A 20,529-nucleotide genomic window follows, 5' to 3' on the forward strand; every position below is an offset into this window, starting at 1 on the left:
TAACTTGTGTGAGTGAGACCTGTTACCAGACATTTCAAATACCAGGAATCTATGATACTGCTATACACAATATATGACCAGCTGGAGACATTAACTGGCACCCCACTATTCAAGGATGCCAAAAGCCATATGCATTTCTACCCAGAGATACTTAAACAGATCCTTCCCCCACACCTTTCAATTACCATCTCAGTAAACTCATCTGCACAGCCTGCCCGTATTTGTTCAGCAGTCAGAGGGCTGTTCAGTGCAAAGGTCTTCTTTAGTCCTCTTTCATTCCTCACACCAGTTATTGCATCTCTCAAAGCAAAGAACACAGAGCATCCCAAGAAAAATCCTGCCTCTCCTAGCCCCTGAAAAAGGAAAACAAGTCAAATAGGTGTAGGTTTTGAGCAAATGAGAGGAGTACGCACCATATCGCTATAAACTAAAAAGCTTAAAAGTCAGTGACTCAAAAAATGTTTCATCCTTCAGTAAGGATGCTTCTTTTATATTTAGTGGAAGCAAGCTTAGATCACACCAAGTCTTTTAATGGTCACTGCTTCCAGGGAACTAAAAAGTTGATTTCAAACATTGGCTATTGATTTTAGAATCCCTTTGGCTCATTGCTAAACTGAAATTTAGAAAAACTGGTAGATAAAATCGGAACAACCCAAACCCCGGTAAACCATACATACATAATCATATATAACTAATAAATAAAGCCCGAACTCTTGATAATTCCTTGTGGACAAACACCACTGGCCTCAATGGACATGCTCTCACTGGTTCTGACACAAGATTCATATTTGTTCCTTATCTCAAAGACAGGTCAAATCCACCCTTATTCCATAGTCCTCTCAATGTTGCGGTATTAGACATTTTAATCTGGACTGGATTGGGATATTGCAATTGACTGTTACTTATCTTCCTGCTAAAATCTGAGAAACAACTGTCTTCCCTAAACATGGTGCATGAAGACAGAATCACACCTTGTTACAGTGATTTTTAAGGTTAGTTACAGGAGACAAGTTCACAGAAAAGAAGATCAGTTTGAAGAAGGATATTACCATCAGCTCTCTAGATCAGCTCGAAATAAACTATGTAACTACTTCATCTAGATGATATTTTTTTCAAACAAGTACTTTTCTAATTAAGTATTACTCAAACAGCTTTAACTAATTTTAAAGGACCTGTTTGTTCTTCAGTAACTTTTGCCATAAAATATGCTTTTTCCTCATAATTCTGTTTTATTTTGCTGTACCCTAAAAGCTTATCTAATATTTGAAACAGCTGGAAATTTGCAGAATTATTTTCATCTTGATTTACTGTTACTACTCATATGCAACTGGCCCAAATATTTGCTGGTGTAAATTGAAGCAATGATTATACCAACAGAATACTTGAGCCAATCTGTCATATAAATATACACATACAGTCCTATTTCGTACGCATATAAGTAAGCTGCACACTGTCATTGTCATTACGATTTCTTCGGTACTTTTATTCTAACCCTTCAGTTTATCACCACATTTCAAAAGTATGGTTTTAAATTCAGCTTGCAGCTTCTGCGTATGGTCTGTTAACAAAACCCTGAAATTCCTACTCACCAACCATGAAAAATATGCAGCAATGTCCCATATTGTATCTTTTCATATTACCTTCCTTTGTGTCACAAATAAAACAATTGTATGGAAACTTCTTTGAAATGCTAAAGAAAAAATCTTGAAAAGATATATGTTTTATATCAGCATAGTTTCTCTGTTTGTCCTGGGATGGTTTGCTTACCTTGGATGCATAGATAGCATAAGGATTTTGGGAAGATGACAGCAGAGAAACACTAAACTGTTCCGGAATATCACAAACAGCAGGGATCTTATACTGATCTGGACCCCGAGTATACAGGGTTCCATCTGGAGTGTACTTCAATTCCTCCATTGTGTACAGTCCAATGCCTTGAACAAAGGCACCTTCAATCTTTAAACAAGAAAAGAAATAGCATTCACGTTCCCATGTTTAGTAAAATGTGTAAAACTTTGGCAAGAACTGATCTGTATCACTAGCTGTTATAAGGCCATTTTCTCTCCTGTTTGCCAAGTGGGATTCTGCAGTGTTTTGGGGCTACTGTGATGGGAAAAGCTTTCACAGTCCTATCTCATACCAGGCAGAGACAAATGCTCTCATGATGAAGTGATGAGATCTGTGGACCAGCCTGCAATGAAGAAAGGCATTTCCTTGCTATCAAGTGGGGAAAGCAGGTCAAACAACAGGACCATCTGGAGATCACAAACAGGATTTAAGTACAGGGAGTACTGCAGGTTGACACCATGGGTAAAATTCAAGCTTCACTGACATCTACAAAACCCTGAAACTCACTCAAATGGGACAAGTGTACAAGTAACCATCTTTCTAGTATGATCCATGACTTACAACATTCTCTAGTAAGAAATTAACACTTTCTGAATCAGTGAGGTAATCCTCACTTCAGATAAGGCTATCAGTGTAATAGGAACAAGCAGGAAATTCTTGGCACATACTTGTCCTATATCCACAGCTGGATTTATGCTGCATCCAATGTCCATGACGACGTCTGTTCTGAGGTTCTGTCAATAAAATTCAAAAGCATATTACTGAGAGAGATGCATGGATTGAAGGCATTAGAACATAACGTTGGTTAGAATCGGTATTCAGTGAAATAATACACTCTTAAGATAGAGGCCCTTCTCTGTACACTATTTCAAAGTAATTTCTAACACCCTATTGCAAGCAAAATAGGCTTGTCTTAACTTCAACAGAAGTTTCAACAGAGACAGCCCTGCCAGATTTTTCCCATTGTACAAGGAAATCCCCACATAAAAAAGTGCAGACAGAGGGGATATGATCAGCAGTCTACAACATTTAGCTGTCTAGATCATCAAAAGCCTAGAAATAGAATATTTAGCTTTGCTGTAATTTCAGGCAGAGAACGACCACAGAATGTAAGGTGTCTGCCATAACCCGAAAGGTGAACTCTCATGACACCAATACAGACGAGCCAAAAGCTGGTTAATGCTGCATAGCTTTCATTCTGCTCCACCTGTAATTTGCATTTACACTGTTGATATTTTTACTATCATGTGAAGACAGGTGACTTATTAATCTAAAACCTGACTGGTTGTTGGAGCATCCAGCAAACCTCACTCGCATTATTACAAAACTTCCACGACATTCAGTTATTACCTTGTGATCTCCTGTTAGACAGTTGATTTCAACCTCTGAACAAGCAGCCCCATAAAGAAAATATGTGAATGGCTGTCCTTCCCCTTTCTCCCAATCCATATTTTCATTGTAACCTCTGATGGAAGAAACAAAGTCCACAAGAAAATTAATGCATGGTTGCATCATAACAACGTAGATGAGCACACGAAAGTTTGAAACTACTTCCATGTGAAACCTTAAAATAACAGGTCAGAACCCCAACAGTTAAGTTCCATGAAATCCTACAGAGCACGAGTAGTTTAAGTTTGATGGAGCTGGCATTGATATAAAATTTAGCAGACAAGGAAGTTATTTCAGTTCAGGAGTCTATAAGAAGCATAATTCCAGAAACACATTAATAAAAACAAGATAATCTAGTACAGAATATAAATCTAAGGTAATGGTTGCTGAATTTACAGCGCATAAGGGAATTCAGAAACAGGGAGGAAAACTGGTCAGGACCTATGAAAGAATAATTTACAGGAGATAGACAAAAGAGATAATTGTAGAAGCTGGCTACAGAAAGACTGAAAGAGTTAAGATAGGAATATTGAAATAAAGGAGTAATTACTTAGAAGAGAGTGGGACTAACTGAGGAGACTATAGCAGTCAGGACTGATGGGGTAAATTCAACAGACACAGGAGGACAGTGAAATGTGGTAACATCTCCCAGCCATGTCAGCTATGTGGTCAAGGCATATTTTCTGACTATATATGACTGAAGTGTCTTTGCTGAGCATATTTTAAATTATACTCCATAAAACAATTACAGTATCATTCAGAACATTGAAATGTGCATTGAAAAAGAGAGACACAAAATTTACATATTCAACTTCTCACATCCTCAGCTGGCTTTGAGATTCTTGGATGTGAAGAATATGACTGGATAACAATTAGATCAGTGCAGGATTTGAGGCTCAGGGATCTGCAGATGTTTTTGGACACCATTAAATGTCAATAGCAAAGTATTGGTGTTGTTCATTGCTTTGGAGATATCAACTTTCCTAAAGGGCTGCATAAGCAGAAAACATAATTGAACAGAATTAGGAGCAGGAAGGGACATTTTGTTTGGCCTTTTCTTTATGTTTTAAATAAGTATCACTTTGCAAAGTGCCTCTTCAACTTACTCCAGAGTGTCTGAATATCTGAAAAGCTAGTATCAATAACTAGGTAAATACAGGTGGAGGGAGGTTAGCAGGCTAAGAGAGAAGCTTTGCTTTGAATTCTTCCGGAGTTATAGCACAAGAATTTTTAGTTTCTGGTTCCTTATAAACACCGTGAAAGAATTCAGAGAAAAAGGACCACAAGACTGCACTGAGAGAGCAGTGGGAAAAGTGTTTTAAGATTACCATGTCCTATAATAATATGCTGTGGTGAATAAATCCACATCTAAGAGCATATGTGGTGGGGCTTTTATGATGCTCTGGAAGCAAAGAGGTCAAAACTATGACTCCAAAACTAGCGACAGTGAGCAACCCCGCTTCTCAGGTGAGCACTTAAGACACCCCTAGCTTTCAACTGGAGCTGAATCATGGCATCTGATTCCAGAGTTGGTATTTCTTTAAAAAATTAAGAACTGTCTTTTAAATTCAAGGAGACATTTTGAATTATCCTTCCTCTAAAGAGAAATAACCTTAAGGTTCATATGTAGAATTAAATTTTCCACGAGTGGACCTGGTTGCTATTTACAGGTGTGTGCTGAATAAATATTCTAATGCTGCACCTTGTTGTTCCTGTCATGCAACGTGGTGTGATCACGTTTGTTGGCAAGAGTGTAAATAATTTGTAGTACAACAATATTTATAACTTTGAGCAATACAGCTTTCAGTAAATAAACTATATCCCACTTTACACACATACTGTTATGGGCAGCAGTCTCTGAATCATGAAGCAAAGACAGGAGAAAATAGCTTTTTGATACTTTCTAGAGAGTCCACACAGGGCTAGGCATAAATTAGCTCTTAAACTTTATACTCCAAACCCCATATATCAAAGAACTGCATAATACATAAGCTGAGTAATTAGAAAGAACTATTGTGCTGGTACTTCGAATCACGGCACTAGTTACCTTCAGAAATCAGTCCTGGTCTAACCTATGCATTTTTACAGAACAAGAATATATTACCTAAAGTAGCCAGTAGCCGAAAGACTCACACTCTGTTCAAAAGCTTCTTTAATCTGTAAGATATAGCAGTGTTTGTGGTAAATTAGGGAAGGAGTCAGGAAGGAACACAGCATACATATATTTACCTACTTACATATGTTTACTTAAAACTCAAACTGTTATAAATTGTAAAGAAAGGAAGATCAGCTGAATTAAGCATGTTTAGTTGCACATGGTGACTAATACAGTAGAACGAAATCCCCTTTCAGTGAGCAATCGGAATTCTTTTGGCAATACAATAAGGAACAGCTCTGTCATCAGCAGTGGTCATGCAGAAGCCTTACTGCTGGTCATAGTCATAGTCAGAAAAGGCCCCGTGTGATTTTTCTACTCAAGTTCAAAAGGAATGCGTCCCTCTTTGTCACCTGAACACATCTAGTTGATAAGTGCCTGGAATAAAAGATCTGCATGACCTATTTGCACAAAAATGACATTTGACAAGAGAAACGCTCTTTGCAGTGTTCTTCAGCCAGTGGTAAAAGTGACAGTATGAGGTCCTAAATGTATTCCCTTTCAGAGATTTTCATGTAAATTCCTTAAAGGCAGAGACTGTCCTTTTCCTTAGGCTACGAATAACAAGAGACACTGGATAAGAAGATATAACAGGTTTTCTTTTAACTTCTTAATACAGAGGACCAGAGTCTCAGCCTATCTTCCCTAAAATAGTCAATATTATAGCAGAAAGCTTTTAGTTAAGAAAATTCATTTTCTAAACCTAAAATTCTAATCCAATTTCAAATGAGCACCAAACTGAGGCAATTTCTATAAAAGGCTCTAGCACTAATTTGGTACTATTCTACTGCTAATATGACTAAAACATACCAATTACATACTAGAGCAATGGAAGTAAGTATTCCTAATACCTTTTTTTTGCAGTCCTGTAATATACTGGGTATGTATGGGACAGAGGCAGAAGGAAGAAGTTGAGAAGGCTTCTCTTTATTGATTTGGTTAAAATAGAATAGCCGTGTAGGAAAACTGACAAACACATACGCCCTGACAAAAGCATACACCCTTGCCTCCTTGCCTGTGGCTAAGCTGGGGGGTGGGTCATGTTATTGCAAAAGTTGATATTTTTTATATACTAAAAACTTTGCCCCCAAATGTGACTTCCCCTCCTTTCCGACTAGATATGATCTAAGGATCGTTTCCCAGATATCCAAACTGAGCACCTACGCTCCATCTTCTGTGAAATAACCAGTTTCTGCAGTTTTCAACTTCAGGATTATTAGGCTGAGCAGACTGATAGACTACAATACAGTTTCTGCAGGCACACAAACACACTTAGTAGGATTGACATGCCTTACCCAATCATTCCAGGTCCCTTTTGGGTTCTTGCTGATGATAGGCTGCAGGCGTTTCAGAAGAGTTTGGCAAGCATCCTGGTGAGAAGTCAGAAGAATGTAACACAAAATTAATACAGATATATTTGGCACTATTCAAGACATGTTGTAGTTAGTACTCAATTACTATATGCTTTACTGTCACCTTGGTTTGAAAAAGTATGGTAGGAGGTGTCATTTTATCTGTGCAGACAAGAACCTTATAAAAGCGTTAAGTTACAAGGGCTGGAATCTACATGAAACAGTAGATTTAGAACAAGAACAGGAATTTTATGGGACTAGCTAGCTTGTTACATGAAAAAAGGATTTTGTCAAACATAAGCCTCTTGGGGAAAGCTCAGATCATATTCTGAAAGCTCATAAGCACCTCATAAGAAACTGTTAACAAGTCATGTTTCTTCTTGGCAACCTCCAGTGGTATTGAGTCATCTAAAACTTGATTTCTGTGAGATAACCAGTGCCTAAAGCTTGACAGGCATTAAATACCACAAGGAATAGTGTGTTTTGTTAAAGTAAATACAACTCCTTACCTTCACAGCCATACCATTGACATCTGTTCCTGCAGATCCTACTGAGGCACATGCATTAGGAACAGTTGTTGTGCTCGTTTCACAGAAGTGAATGCGTGACATGGGGATGTTCAATTCTCGACTAGCAACCTGTTTCAGGAAATACAATATATTCTTCTCTGTTTTAGAAACATTATAAACACTAAACAGTTCCCCAGTACTTGCTAGAAGTCAGAGATACCAGGAAAAATAAAGTTATAACAAGTGCCTCCAGCTGAAATCCATCTGCCTAGTTTGCAAGTACAAAGAAACAGAAAATAAAGGCAATGTTTTAGCTCAACTCAGACTCTGTATTGAGGCTCTGGAGTCCAGCTTTAGTTCCTGATTTTGCTGGTTATATCCTGTATGACTTAGGGCGAGTTATGCAGGCCCAGGTTCCAAGCCTTCATTGACTTGATAAATATCTTTACAGATCTTTCTCTCAATTATCCATTAAAAAATTATGACCATAGAATCATAGAATGGTTTGAGTTGGAAGGGACCTTGAAGATCATCCAGTTCCAGCCCCCCTGCCATGGGCAGGAACATCTCCCACCAGACCAGGCTGCCTAAGGCCCCATCCAATCTGGCCTTGAACACCTCCAGGGTGCTGAACACCTGTACCAGTGTCTCACTACACCCATTGTGAAGAATTTCTTCCTTATGTCTAATCTAAATCTTTCTCCTTCCAATTTAAAGCCATTCCCCCTTGTCCTATCATGTCCTTCTAAACAGTCCCTCTCCAGCTTTCTTGTAGCCCCTTCAGGTGCTCTAAAGCCACTATAACGTCTCCCCGGAGCCTTCTCTTCTCCAAGCTGAACGGGACCAACTCTCTCAGCCTGTCCTCGTAGCAGGTGCTCCAGCCCTCGCATGATCTTTGTAGCCTGTTCTAACAGTTCCATATCCTTCTTATGTTGGTTATTCCAGAACTGGACACAGTACTCCAGGTGGGGTCTCATGAGACCCAAGTAGACAGGGAGAATCCCCTCCTTTCACCTGCTGGCCACGCTTCTTTTGATGCAGCCCAGGATACGGTCGACCTTCTGGGCTGTGAGCTCACATTGCCAGCTCACATTGAGCTTCTCATTAACTCCCAAGTCCTTCTTGGCAGGGCTGCTCTCAAGCCCTTCATCCCCCATCCTGTATTGAAATCGCAGACTGCCCTGACTCAGACACAAGAACTTGCACTTGGCCTTGTTGAACCTCACGAGGTTTACACATGATAATATTATCTGGACTGTATACTAATCTGAATACTGACTGTCTTTGTTTACAAAGGTGTTTTATGGGATCAGCCCCAAAAATCTTATTTATAATAAACCTCTTCACATATCATTGGAAGAATAAATACCAAAGAAACTGGGTTTTTCTGCTGCCTCTATGACTCTTAGTGAAGGCATTTGATGCAAATGGAACCACTGTGACAAAGGATGAGGACAAGGCTGAGGTACTTAATGCCTTCTTTGCCTCAGTCTTTAATAGTAAGGAAGGTTGTTCCCTGTGTGTACACACCCAGGAGTTAGAGGAGCAGAACAGGGCTCCCATGATCCATGAGAGGGTGGTTAGAGACTTGCTTGCCCAGCTAGACACCCACAAGTCTATGGGGCCAGATGGGATCCACTCAAGCGTATTGAAGGAGCTGGCGGATGTGCTGGCCAAACCCCTTTCCATCATCTTCCAGCAGCCCTGTCTGACTGGGGAAGTTCCACTGGACTGGAGGCTGGCTGATGCTGTGCCCATCTACAACAAGGGTCGCAGGGAGGATCCAGGGAACTACAGGCCTGTCAGTCTGACCTCAGTGCCACGGAAAGTCATGGAACAGGTGATCTTGAGTGCGATCACACAGCACATGCAAGAGAACCGGGTGATCAGGCCCAGTCAACACGGGTTCATGAAAGGCAGGTCTTGCCAAACTAACCTGATCGCCTTCTATGACAAAGTGACTCGACTACTGGATGAGGGAAAGGCTGTGGATGTATCTTCCTGGACTTCAGTAAAGCCTTTGACACAGTTTCTCACAGCATTCTGCTTCGGAAACTGTCAGCCTCTGGCCCGGACAGGCGCACACTCTCCTGGGTGGAAAACTGGTTGGATAGCCGGGCCCAGAGAGTGGTGGGAAATGGAGTTAACTCCAGCTGGAGGCCAGTGACAAGTGAGGTTCCCCAGGGCTCGGTGCTGGGTCCAGCCCTGTTCAACGTCTTTATCAATGACCTGGATGAAGGCATTGAGTGCACCCTTAGCAAGTGTGCAGACGACACTAAACTGGGTGGAAGTGTTGATCTGCTGGAGGGTAGGGAGGCTCTGCAAAGGGATCTGACCAAGTTGGACCACTGGGCTGAGACCAATGGTATGAGGTTTAACAAGGCCAAATGGCGGGTCCTGCACTTGGGGCACAACAACCCTGTGCAGTGCTACAGACTAGGAGAAGTCTGGCTGGAAAGCTGCCTGGAGGAGAAGGACCTGGGGGTGTTGGTTGACAGTGACTGAACATGAGCCAGCAGTGGCCCAGGTGGCCAAGAAGGCCAATGGCATCTTGGCTTGGATCAGAAACGGCCTGGCCAGCAGGTCCAGGGAGGTTATTGTGCCCCAGTGCCTGGCACTGGTGAGACTGCTCCTTGAGTCCTCTGTTCAGTTCTGGGCCCCTCACCACAAGAAGGATGTTGAGGCTCTGGAGCGAGTCCAGAGAAGAGCAACAAAGCTGGTGAGGGGGCTGGAGAACAGGCCTTATGAGGAACGGCTGAGAGAGCTGGGGTTGTTTAGCCTGGAGAAGAGGAGGCTGAGGGGAGATCTTATTGCTCTCTACAACTACTTGAAAGGAGGTTGTGGAGAGGAGGGAGCTGGCCTCTTCTCCCAAGTGACAGGGGACAGGACAAGAGGGAATGGCCTCAAGCTCAGCCCGGGGAGGTTCAGGCTTGGCATCGGAAAAAAATTTTCACAGAAAGGGTCATTGGTCACTGGAACAGGCTGCCCAGGGAGGTGGTTGAGTCACCTTCCCTGGAGGTATTTAAAGGATGGGTGGATGAGGTGCTGAGGGACACGGTTTAGTGATTGATAGGAATGGTTGGACTTGATGATCCTGGAGGTCTTTTCCAACCTGGTGATTCTGTGATTCTGTAATCTTTGCTTTCTAACTCTATCAATGCAAAGAAGTGCTATTCGGGTAAAAAAACTCTCCTGCTGGTACACTACTAACCAAGGAGAATATCTTCACACTGTATTTCTGCATAACAGATAAAGCACAAAGTAATAGTTGTTTGGACCTTTTGTTACCTGAATCATTTTTGTATGAATACCCTGCCCCATTTCAATTCCACCATGTGTCAGAAGGACAGACCCATCAGTATAAATATGAACAAGAGCAGCAGCCTAAAACAGAAAAAAAGTCAAGATTAGACTACTGAGAAATGTACTGCATATGGTGTTGAATTGAGGAATTAAAATATATGACAGAGTTTTGAAGTGTATTGCAATTTATCTGTTTAATGTTTTTGAATAGAAGGCAAATTTTGGAATGCTAGTTCCTTTTCTTCTCTATAACAAAGTTCAAAAGGAAAAGTCACAGATCCTTGGGAGTCTGCTTTATTCTATTGCTAGATCCTGAAATAAATCTACACCTGGCAACACTATCTCAATAATTCCAAAAGAAGCTGGAGGACTTCCCTCACTAGTGGCTGTACAGGCACATTGCTGCAAGTTCCATTTTCTCTGTCATTGATGTTTGGGAGCCTTTGGACACAGGTTTTTCAACTGCATGGACTGGGCAGGTTGTCAGCATTAGACACAGTAGGAAGGTTCTGAATGAGATTTCCCTCCTTGACTCAACTGGAAGTAGAACATTAGACTAAAAAGACCCTGTGACTTACTCTTGAACAGAGGCAGCCAGTCTAATACAAGCCAGTCAATTACTTTTCAGTTGGTAAAATGCTGTTTATTCCAGAAGCACTGGACACCTACCTTAAAGACAATACAAAGACCAAAAATACTGGTCCTCTTTTTTTCCTTTAAACTTAATATTTTATGACATCAAAGGGTTAAGTCTTTAAGAGCGGCACCCCATAGCACCTCCATGGTCAGGAAGGGTAAGCTCAGAGCTATTTCTAGAACGGATAACTTATCAAATGAACATTTTGCTATCAGTCTTCATAAATTTTTCATAAAAGTGTTCAAGTCATCTATCCCAACACCACATCACAAGAGATAGGGCAGGGTCCAAGCTGTCTGGGTTCTGGAAACCAAACGACTTTGATCTCAGCTTGACGAGAGCTAGAAGCTAGTGTAGCCTTCAGGAAACAACCATTAGGAGGATGATAGTTTTGAAGAAGCTGAAACATAATGCATTTGTTTTGTATCTTAAGGCAGAGTAACTGTAATCTTCTATGGATAAAAAGCTTAGCTCACTTTTTCTTTAAAGAAACTAACCTGAGAAAGATAACGCGTGCCCAGTCCAAATGGAAACTTCATTGGTACAATGGCAATCCCTCTTTTCTTCCAGTAATTTTGTTTGTTAAATTCATTGACAGCTGTTTTCCTAGTGTAGTATGCAGATTTCTCCATACATTCATTCCAACACCGTATTAAGTTTTGTGGATCAAGCTTTTGTTTGAAGTGTGTCTGCTCATTCTCCTTATACATATTTATTTCCCTAATCTGAAATAGTAAAATTAACAGCTATCACACAATCATGTTAGCAGAGTGATCATTTGAGGGGACTACTGGACAACAAGACAACTGTGTGTTTTTTGAACAGTTTTGTTCAGTTGGTAAGAGTGTGCTATTCATCCAACAACTAGACAATGATTTAAAAATATATACATTTTAGCGTTAATTATGTTTGCCTTAGAAAATAATTGTTCAAACAATTCAGCCAATCTAAAGAGGTTTAACTTTACAACCACACAGACTCATTTTAGGAGAGAAGGTGCCTTCATTTCATCACCTTTTCTGGTGGTAAACCAGTTTTATCTGCAACCTCTGTTATCCAAGTTTCTGTCACCAGTGCTGACTGGGGAAAGCCAAACCCTCGGAACGCTGTGTTTGATGGCAAGTTTGTTTTGCAGGCATAGGCACAGCATCTCAAGTTGGGAATCTTGTATGCATTGTCCATTTTTAATAAGGATACTTCTCCTACCTAAGAGAGGAAACAAACAATATAGTTAAATGTCAAACAGTGCTTCTTTCAAAGTCACATTCAATTCTTCCTCATCTTGTATAAAGACTCTAACTTCAGGCAATTAGCTTAAAAATTTGGTTTCTGCCTATCACTGTAGTAAAAAACCTCATACACTCAAACAGACTTTATTCACACATCTCTCAAGCAGCATACTAGTTTTCAGTTCTTTTTTGATATTCACAGAACACAGCTGATGTTACTAGTAGTCGATTGCTGGTCAGTAGTTAAGGATGTAACACATTCTTCATTTAACGATCAATTTTGCTTTTACTTTGATATCAGAAGCCACACAGAACTAAAAATAGGCAGATTAGATTTAAAGCAATAGGAGCTATGAAAGCAACTGATGAAAGCATTCCTAATTATCACATCTTATGGAAATTGAGAGTTAAGGTTTAGTTCCATCAGAAAGCGCATCTACTACAGTCTACAGTGTCTTCTGGTCTTTTCATTCTTCTTTTAGAGCTTTCACACGACAAACACAAAAACACAAGAAAAAGAAAATCCCTCATTATATCCCACAAATTAGTCAGGATCAAAACACATAAATAAGCTAAAAAAATGTTCTGGTGGGTCATGAAGAGCCCACTGACTCTCTTAAGTGTTAAGGAGATTTCTCAGAATTGCAAAATTAAGCCTCTATTCCTACTGTTGCCAAGTTTCTGGTCTGTTCTAAACTTGATTCAATCATAGCTAAAATTTATTATTAATTGTTAACTGAAGAAAAACTAAGTTAAGCATCGGTTACTGGTATTCAGCTCCCATGCTGGAAGACCAGTCTTTATTACAATGAATACCAAGCACCTCAGCTCCCACAGCATAAGGTCCTCTCTAAAGTAAAAGCAAATCCCAAAATACTGTCTTGGGAACACACAGATATGTCAAACTGCCACCCTCCCCCAAACTGTATGTTTGGTAAAGCTTATAATTTTATTTCAAATAAACTTACTTCTGCTTTTAAGAGACTTGTGGAATTATTAATGCTATGCTGATAGAATCAAATGGAATTACAAAGATAGACCACTGGTTATTGATCTAATTAATTAGGGAGTGATGTTAGAGAGTCGGGCTGTTATCACATGTGCTATTCCAGCTGCAGCCTAGTTGGGTGGAAAGGTTACTCAGCCATTACTGCCTCCGCTTCTAGGTCCATTGTAGAACTTCATCTTAAGATGCTTCTGACATGCAATCTGCATTAATGTACATGTTTTTAATCATGGATTTTTTTCTAACCCAGATTACTTTTCAGAACCAGGTTAGGCAGCAATAGCATAGGCAGTTACACTGACAGAAGTGCAGAAAATACCCATAGGTGGGGCAATGACAAGCAGATGAGGGGTTGTAACCTCAACAAATCTTTCAGTTACAGCTAGAACAGCCTATGTAAACACAAATAGTTACTGATTGACATTAAAGCAAGCAACATTCTGTATTTTGCAGACCTGTAAGTGAGGAACTGACCTATATAGCACAATAAATGCAGACCCAGTACTGCAATGCATAGATATAGTGACAGGACAACAATCACTTTAAATTTTCTGAAGGCTAAGAAAGATCTTCCCAGCCTTGTAGACATAAAGCTTTAGGCAGACACAAATACAGGTACTGTGTATTTTAAAAGGAATACGTTGTTAGCTGACTTGTTTGTAACAATCAAATAAGCCTGAGAAACCATTCATTAAGGAAAATATCAAAAAGTAGTAAAGTGTTTCACTGAACTGAGTAAGGAAAGGTTAGGCTAGTAAGCATAGACTTTCCAACAACCTTACATCAAAAGACTGCATGATTAACAATATATCTACAAAGGAATCTGGTCTTCATTGTGTTCCAGCTAATGATTGCTCCACGCCTTAACATTTGTTGCAAGATTTGGGTTTTTTATAAAAAACCTTACCAGAACAGATTCATCAGGTGTGCATCCTCCATTAATGTAATATTTGGCATCCACAGCTCTGATCCTACCATCATTCATGAAGCCAACCTACAGGGATCAACAATAACTTCTTGAGATTTTGTCATTCATTCATTTCTTCCATGCTTGTAGATTTGGAAATGAACATAACCCACACAACTAGGCTTGCACTGCACCATTCATTTCTGTGCAGCATTCACTGAAACTACAGAAAGGCAAGAGAGAAAGAAAATACGTTCCTAAGATATTTGCTTTCCCACCTGGCATCTCTCTAGGTATAGAAGCAAGCAACATCATCCCACTGGGAAAGGAAGAAGCAGTGGCCTGAGATGGCTCTAAGTGCATTGTCTAGGAATGCTCACTGTAGACAGTCAAATCCCACTCTGACTGTAAGAATAGTGTCTGGCAGATGGAGTATAACATTTGTTTTCCTTAATAAAAAAATTTTATTGTTATCTCACATCTCTTTTCACTTGTTGCCACAATTCCTGAACTCTCAACACAAAGTACAGCTCATTTTCAACTTTAGGGAAGCATCTTATAAAACCTTTCTTACCTTACCTATGTAGTAGAGATGGAAAAGAAGGCAGAAATTGTTCTAATGAACAGTTATGACTAAGGGCAGTGCATGAGCAGGGAAGGGATTAATTTCCTCCATAGAGTGAGTTTTCCCATATGGCACTGTTTCTGTGAAAATCTAGCTGCTCCTTTGTGTAACCTAACCATATGCATGGTTTAAAATAAACCTCTGCAGAAGTCTGAGCTGGTTTGCCTTCCTGTTCCCAGAAAGACTGATAGAGTGAGCTATAAACGAAAAAGACGTGGAGAGACTAGAAAAAGAAACAAACCAAAATCTTGCAGATACAGAGGCAGAAGTGGAGAAAGGGCTGTACAGCAACTTTATCTCTTGGTTTTCTGGATAGTAGTTTTGTTTTAAAAGTGGATTTATTACACTAATTTTCATTAATAGAACAAACATTAACCAGCAATACCAAAATACTTATTTCACAGAATACGGGCAGGTATTTTTTCACTGAATTCTTGCAGCACTTACTTTATATTTACCAATAAAAGGATGTCGGCCACCAGTTATTAACATATCATCCTCTCGGCTCAGAATAAGACGAACTGCTCTGCTTGTTCTAAATCAACAAAAGAAAAGTCAAATTTCACTCAAAATAAGAAATGTTATTAACAAGATGGCTATTCATCATGTATCCAGATCTAGCCACGCATACAAGCACGCATTTAGATTCAACATAACTTTAATAGGCTTAATTATGTGCTTAAGAATATGTCTAGAGTTCATATTTTATTGCATTTACAATTATGCCAGAATTTTCATTCAATCTCCTGAAAACCAACAAGATAACTCAGTCCAAACTTCCTCTGAAGCAACTGTTATTTCAGCGCTAAGACCGAAATGTGCTAAGTGAGCCGACAGCAGCGTTCAACCTTAAGCAAGAAATAGTTGCCGCTTAGGTATTCAGAATTGTATTCAAATAGAGTGCCCTGGAATAAAACCAAAATATGGATAATAGTAAAAATACGATAATAAGTCCACAAACACATATACCATTTATAATATTTATGTTTGAAAAAACGGACATAAGAGTTAAAATTAGGTCCCAACAATAAAAAAGATTATTATGCTATGCTACCTCCCAGCTTCTTGTGCACCTCCCTGCTAGCAGAGCATGAGAAACTGAAAAGTCCTTGACTTAGTATAAACACTACTTAGGAATAACTAAAGACATCAGTATTTTATCAATATTTTTCTTACTCTATATCCAAACATAGCACTATAACAGCTATGAGGACAAAAATTATCTCAGTCAAAACCAGGACTCCTGTTAATTTAGTTGAGGCTATAGCTGCTTAACATACGCAGTCTAACAAAACAAAACAAAGAAATGCACTGAATAGTCTTACAAAAAACGAAAAGGATTTTATGACTCTTGCTAGCAACTTTGGGAAAGAAGAAAGCAATTTTAGATAAAATGCAAAACTTGTTCATCCCATACTCTCTTCATATCCCTATATGCACATACAGCACTTACTTGTTTGCTGCCACTGCAGCAACTGACGCCAGTAAACCAGCTTTCAGGAGTTTCCCACCAAAGGCTCCGCCAACTCGTTTAACATGGCACATGATCCTGTTGGATGGAACACCTAAACTTGCAGCTACCATCTCCTGTAAGAACAATTTTAATCTTTTATGACAACTCAAACTAGGCTTAAAAGTTAAGTTATGAAATAAAAAACTTTTCTTGAAAAGGTTTTTCACAAATCTTTCTAGTTTGTTGGGTTTTTTTAGTTAGATGAAAATGATTTTTCCTTTACCATAGGTTAAAAAAACAAGAAAAAGACAACATACTCAGCAGTGTTCACATTTAAAATCTCTATCATGGAGACTGTGAAATGACCATGGACAGAATTGAAGAATACCACCCTTGGATTTCATTATCTAAACAGTAAGAAGCTTCAGGTACAAGAAAGGGGGGTAGGATACAGTTTTTATTTTACTTATTACTAAGATCATCTATTTTATTTTGATTTTTAATTAAAATAAAGCCATTGGGTTTTTTTAATAATCTAAGATCTTGCTAGTGTCAGCAATATTCCTGCTTCAAGTAATTTTCTCAGACAAGTTCTTGATGCGTCATGACTATTGACAATATAATAATAATGGAAATGACAAAAGGAACTAAACTCATCTTTGAACACAAAATAACAGTTTGAGTCTGAAACACTATCATTTTTATGGACCACAGCTACTGTTATGCAGACCATGCCCTATATCGCATTTGCTTTATCATCTACCATGACAAAAATGATCAGAGGGATAGAACACCTCTTCAATAAAGAAAGACTGAGAGAGCTGGAGTTGTTTAGCTTGGGGAAGACAAGGCTACAGGGAGACTTTTTGTGGCCTTTCAATATATAAAGGTATAAAGGGGACTTAAAAGAAACAGAGAAAGACTTTTTACTAAAGTGTTGACTGACAGGACAAAGGGCAATGGTTTTAAACTAAAAGACAGGAAGAAACTTTTTACAATGAGAGCGATGAGACACTGGAATGGGCTGTCCAGAGAAATCCTGGATGCTCCATCTCTGGAAACATTCAAGGTCAGGTTGGACAGGGCTTTGAGAAAATTGACCTAGTTGAAGATGTCCCCATCCATGGCAGAGAGGTTGGATTTGACCATTTCTAAAGGTTCCTTCAAACTTAAACCATTCTATGAGGAGCAGCAGTCTCACTCGTAGCTATCAGAGCTGATCAAACCCACAACAGTCTGCAGGGTGCCAATTGCTCCTCACCTGATTGAAAAGCTGACAGGGCTAGAGAAGCCTCAGCATTCCACAGGGAATTTTTCATGCCTACAACAGTGGGGTACAAGGTACTTTGTTCAAAGGGAAATAAGAGACTTTTACTTCCTCCTTACCCTCAAAGTGTAGTGGTCAGTGTTTATCACGATACAGCAGTAATACAAGCAGCTGTTGTTGGATAGTCCAGATGTGCAATTTCATGTTCCTACTGCTTCTAAACTGTTAAGACTGATTTTTAAGCCAAACTTAAAAAGCTCTATTGTCACACATTCAACCATTTCCTCTACAAATGCTCTGTATTACCTGAATAATTGCTGGATGCTGTGTTGACACATACACGTCCATTTCTTTGTCCTCTCCTCTTGGAACAGCAAGCACACTCTGAGTCTCCAGGTAAAAGTGTTCCTGTCCCCCAATGCTGATCTCCCCTGATGCAAAGAGAAAAAATAAAAGTGTTACTGAAGGAAAAGGACAGAAGAAATGAACCAGGAAAGAACTAACTGCCCATCATCATGAAAATCATAGTAATCAGTGTCAAATCTTCTGAGGCATCTTTACTAACAACTAAAATAAAAACACAGATGAAACTCCTTCCAGGATTAAAATGGTCTTGCTACAGTGGCATCAACAAAACTTGATTAATAATGGAACAATATTGCCCATAAACGGTGACAATATTAAATAAAATATAAATTATGCAAAACATGGACATACTGGACCAGGTCAACAAGGCCAAGCCACCAAGATGGTCAGGGGGCTGGACCACAGGATACATGAGAAGAAGCTGAGACAATTGGATTAATTGATCCATAATAAGGAAAGGGGTAAGGAGAGATCTTATTGCTGTCTAAAACTACCTAATGGGAGGGTGCAGGAAAGAGTGAGCAAGACATTTTTCTAGAGATGCACAGTGGAAGAATGAGAGGCAATGAACAAGAACTCCAACTTGATATAAGGAAAAAGTGTTTACCACAGAAGTTGACAGACATTGGAAGATATCTTAAAACCCTGCTGGGACATGGTTCTTAGTAAGCAGCTCTAACTGGACCTCCTCTAAGTAGGAGGTTGGATTAGATGACCCTCTTCCAACTTAATCATTCTGTGATTCTGTTTCAAGAACAGAGGACGCAGAAAGTTTGAATGTAGGACCACAAGAGCACTACCTTTTCAACACACTTTCTTCCTGGTGACAAAGAGCTTTCTTAGGCCTAATGGCTATATGGAAAAAAGGTAGAACTAGGACAGACAGACAAATCCAAATACTAACAACTTCTCAACAAATGTGTTCTGTAGTTTACCTTCAATTATGTTTTCAACAGTTTCAAATGCCTGATCAACATTTCCTTGCTCTAATTTTCTTTTTGGCTCATAGAATGAGTTGTGCTTTATAGCTTCCTGCAGTGGAGAAAAAGAGAAATAGTTTTTTTAAGTATTTTAAAGGTCCTCAGCTTGTTGTGGCATTTTAATCTCAGGAGAAACACCATTCTCTTCAGAGATTTGAACCATCAGCCACCAAAGTCAATGAACAGATGTTCTTTCCTCACTTTACTGTCAATGTTGACAAGTTTGTGTATTCAATTCCACCTTGTGTTACTGATGATAGTTTTTGAAGCAAATGCATTCAGTTTATTCAATCTGCTCTTTTCTCTCATACATCAAGCAAATGACCAAGAGAGCACACAATAAAAATGCAACCACAACATTCAAAGTGTGATGCCATTAAGAGGAGAAAAAAACACAAGGAGTAAGTAGAAGTATTACATGTGATTTGCTTTATTTCTAGTAAGATTTCATTGGAGCTTTAACTGTAATGAAATACTAGTAAAATTTGCCAGTCTTTAAAAAGACACTACTTCTATTTTTATACTAATATCAGAAAGACTGTTCTGTTACATACCACACACATTATGAAAACAAGCAATAAGGGGACTACCAAAAATAATGCTGGTTCCCTGCAAATATGTCTTTTGTTCCTTATTTCCACTCATCTCTTCAACCCAGTCTAAGTCCATTTCCCCTATGACTCCCACATCACATTTGTAAAATGTTCTACATCCCTAACATCTTCTCCCTCACTTTCCCTTAACACCTCCTACGTCTCCAGCCTAACTTTGTTGGCTTAACAGCTGGACAACAGATAAAAATGCTACAGATAATCAGGAGCTGATTAATCAGCCAATGTACACATGCTGATTGATGAGCTCGAAGCTACCAAAAGATTTATAAACCACCAGTGTGCTCATTGCCTTTTCCTCACTGGGAAAATAAAAAGAATTCTTCTTTTGTACTCTTCTGTTTATTATTACGAAACTTGTGGGAACTTAATATATTTGAGACCGTTGCCTATCTATCACAAGTGGTCCAAATTAGCCAAAAGGTTGAAAATTCACTTATAGGGAGACTGACAGGCTGGTTAATTGGATGTTCATTTTCACCTTGTTTCCTTAGAAAATCATGTTTAGAAAAGCAAGTGAAAAGTGAACTGCTGCATCCATTAATCAAACAGGTAAAACAATTAAAAGGCAAAAGAAAAGAAATAACGAATACCTCAATTGTTAAGATCACTGGTTTCAATACTTCATACTCTATCTTCACTTCTGCAGCTGCTTGTTTGGCATGAACATTTGAATCGGCAACCACAGCACAGACAATCTGGCCCACACAAATCACCTGTAAAATACGTATCACTTAACAAAACAGTGGATCCAAACGATGCCCATACGTGCTGCTGACACTTTTTTCATGTAACCACTATTCATGTTTCTGTTTCAGAATTTGGTTTTGACTTAGGACTTTTTAATTTTTCAGATCGTCCATGAAGCTAAAAACTTACTAGAAGAAACAGT

General features: G+C 39.2%; 1 protein-coding gene across 1 annotated transcript in view; it reads right to left on the reverse strand.

Moving 5' to 3' along the window:
- The window catches only part of AOX1 (aldehyde oxidase 1), a 47,109-nt gene that overhangs the window by 1,411 nt on the left and 25,169 nt on the right, over positions 1 to 20,529 (reverse strand). The window contains exons 19-34 of the mRNA XM_069860909.1: positions 20,231 to 20,353; positions 18,982 to 19,078; positions 17,987 to 18,111; positions 16,414 to 16,547; positions 15,408 to 15,495; positions 14,336 to 14,422; positions 12,208 to 12,399; positions 11,691 to 11,918; positions 10,542 to 10,637; positions 7,254 to 7,382; positions 6,688 to 6,762; positions 5,342 to 5,394; positions 3,199 to 3,313; positions 2,517 to 2,582; positions 1,768 to 1,956; positions 186 to 353 (exon numbers count right to left, since the gene is read on the reverse strand). Of these exons, the coding sequence (XP_069717010.1) occupies positions 186 to 353; positions 1,768 to 1,956; positions 2,517 to 2,582; positions 3,199 to 3,313; positions 5,342 to 5,394; positions 6,688 to 6,762; positions 7,254 to 7,382; positions 10,542 to 10,637; positions 11,691 to 11,918; positions 12,208 to 12,399; positions 14,336 to 14,422; positions 15,408 to 15,495; positions 16,414 to 16,547; positions 17,987 to 18,111; positions 18,982 to 19,078; positions 20,231 to 20,353 (1,965 nt within the window). The remainder of the gene's footprint in view (positions 1 to 185; positions 354 to 1,767; positions 1,957 to 2,516; positions 2,583 to 3,198; positions 3,314 to 5,341; positions 5,395 to 6,687; positions 6,763 to 7,253; positions 7,383 to 10,541; positions 10,638 to 11,690; positions 11,919 to 12,207; positions 12,400 to 14,335; positions 14,423 to 15,407; positions 15,496 to 16,413; positions 16,548 to 17,986; positions 18,112 to 18,981; positions 19,079 to 20,230; positions 20,354 to 20,529) is intronic.

This window comes from Phaenicophaeus curvirostris, chromosome 7 (assembly GCF_032191515.1).
Source record: "Phaenicophaeus curvirostris isolate KB17595 chromosome 7, BPBGC_Pcur_1.0, whole genome shotgun sequence".
Lineage (NCBI taxonomy): Eukaryota > Metazoa > Chordata > Aves > Cuculiformes > Cuculidae > Phaenicophaeus > Phaenicophaeus curvirostris.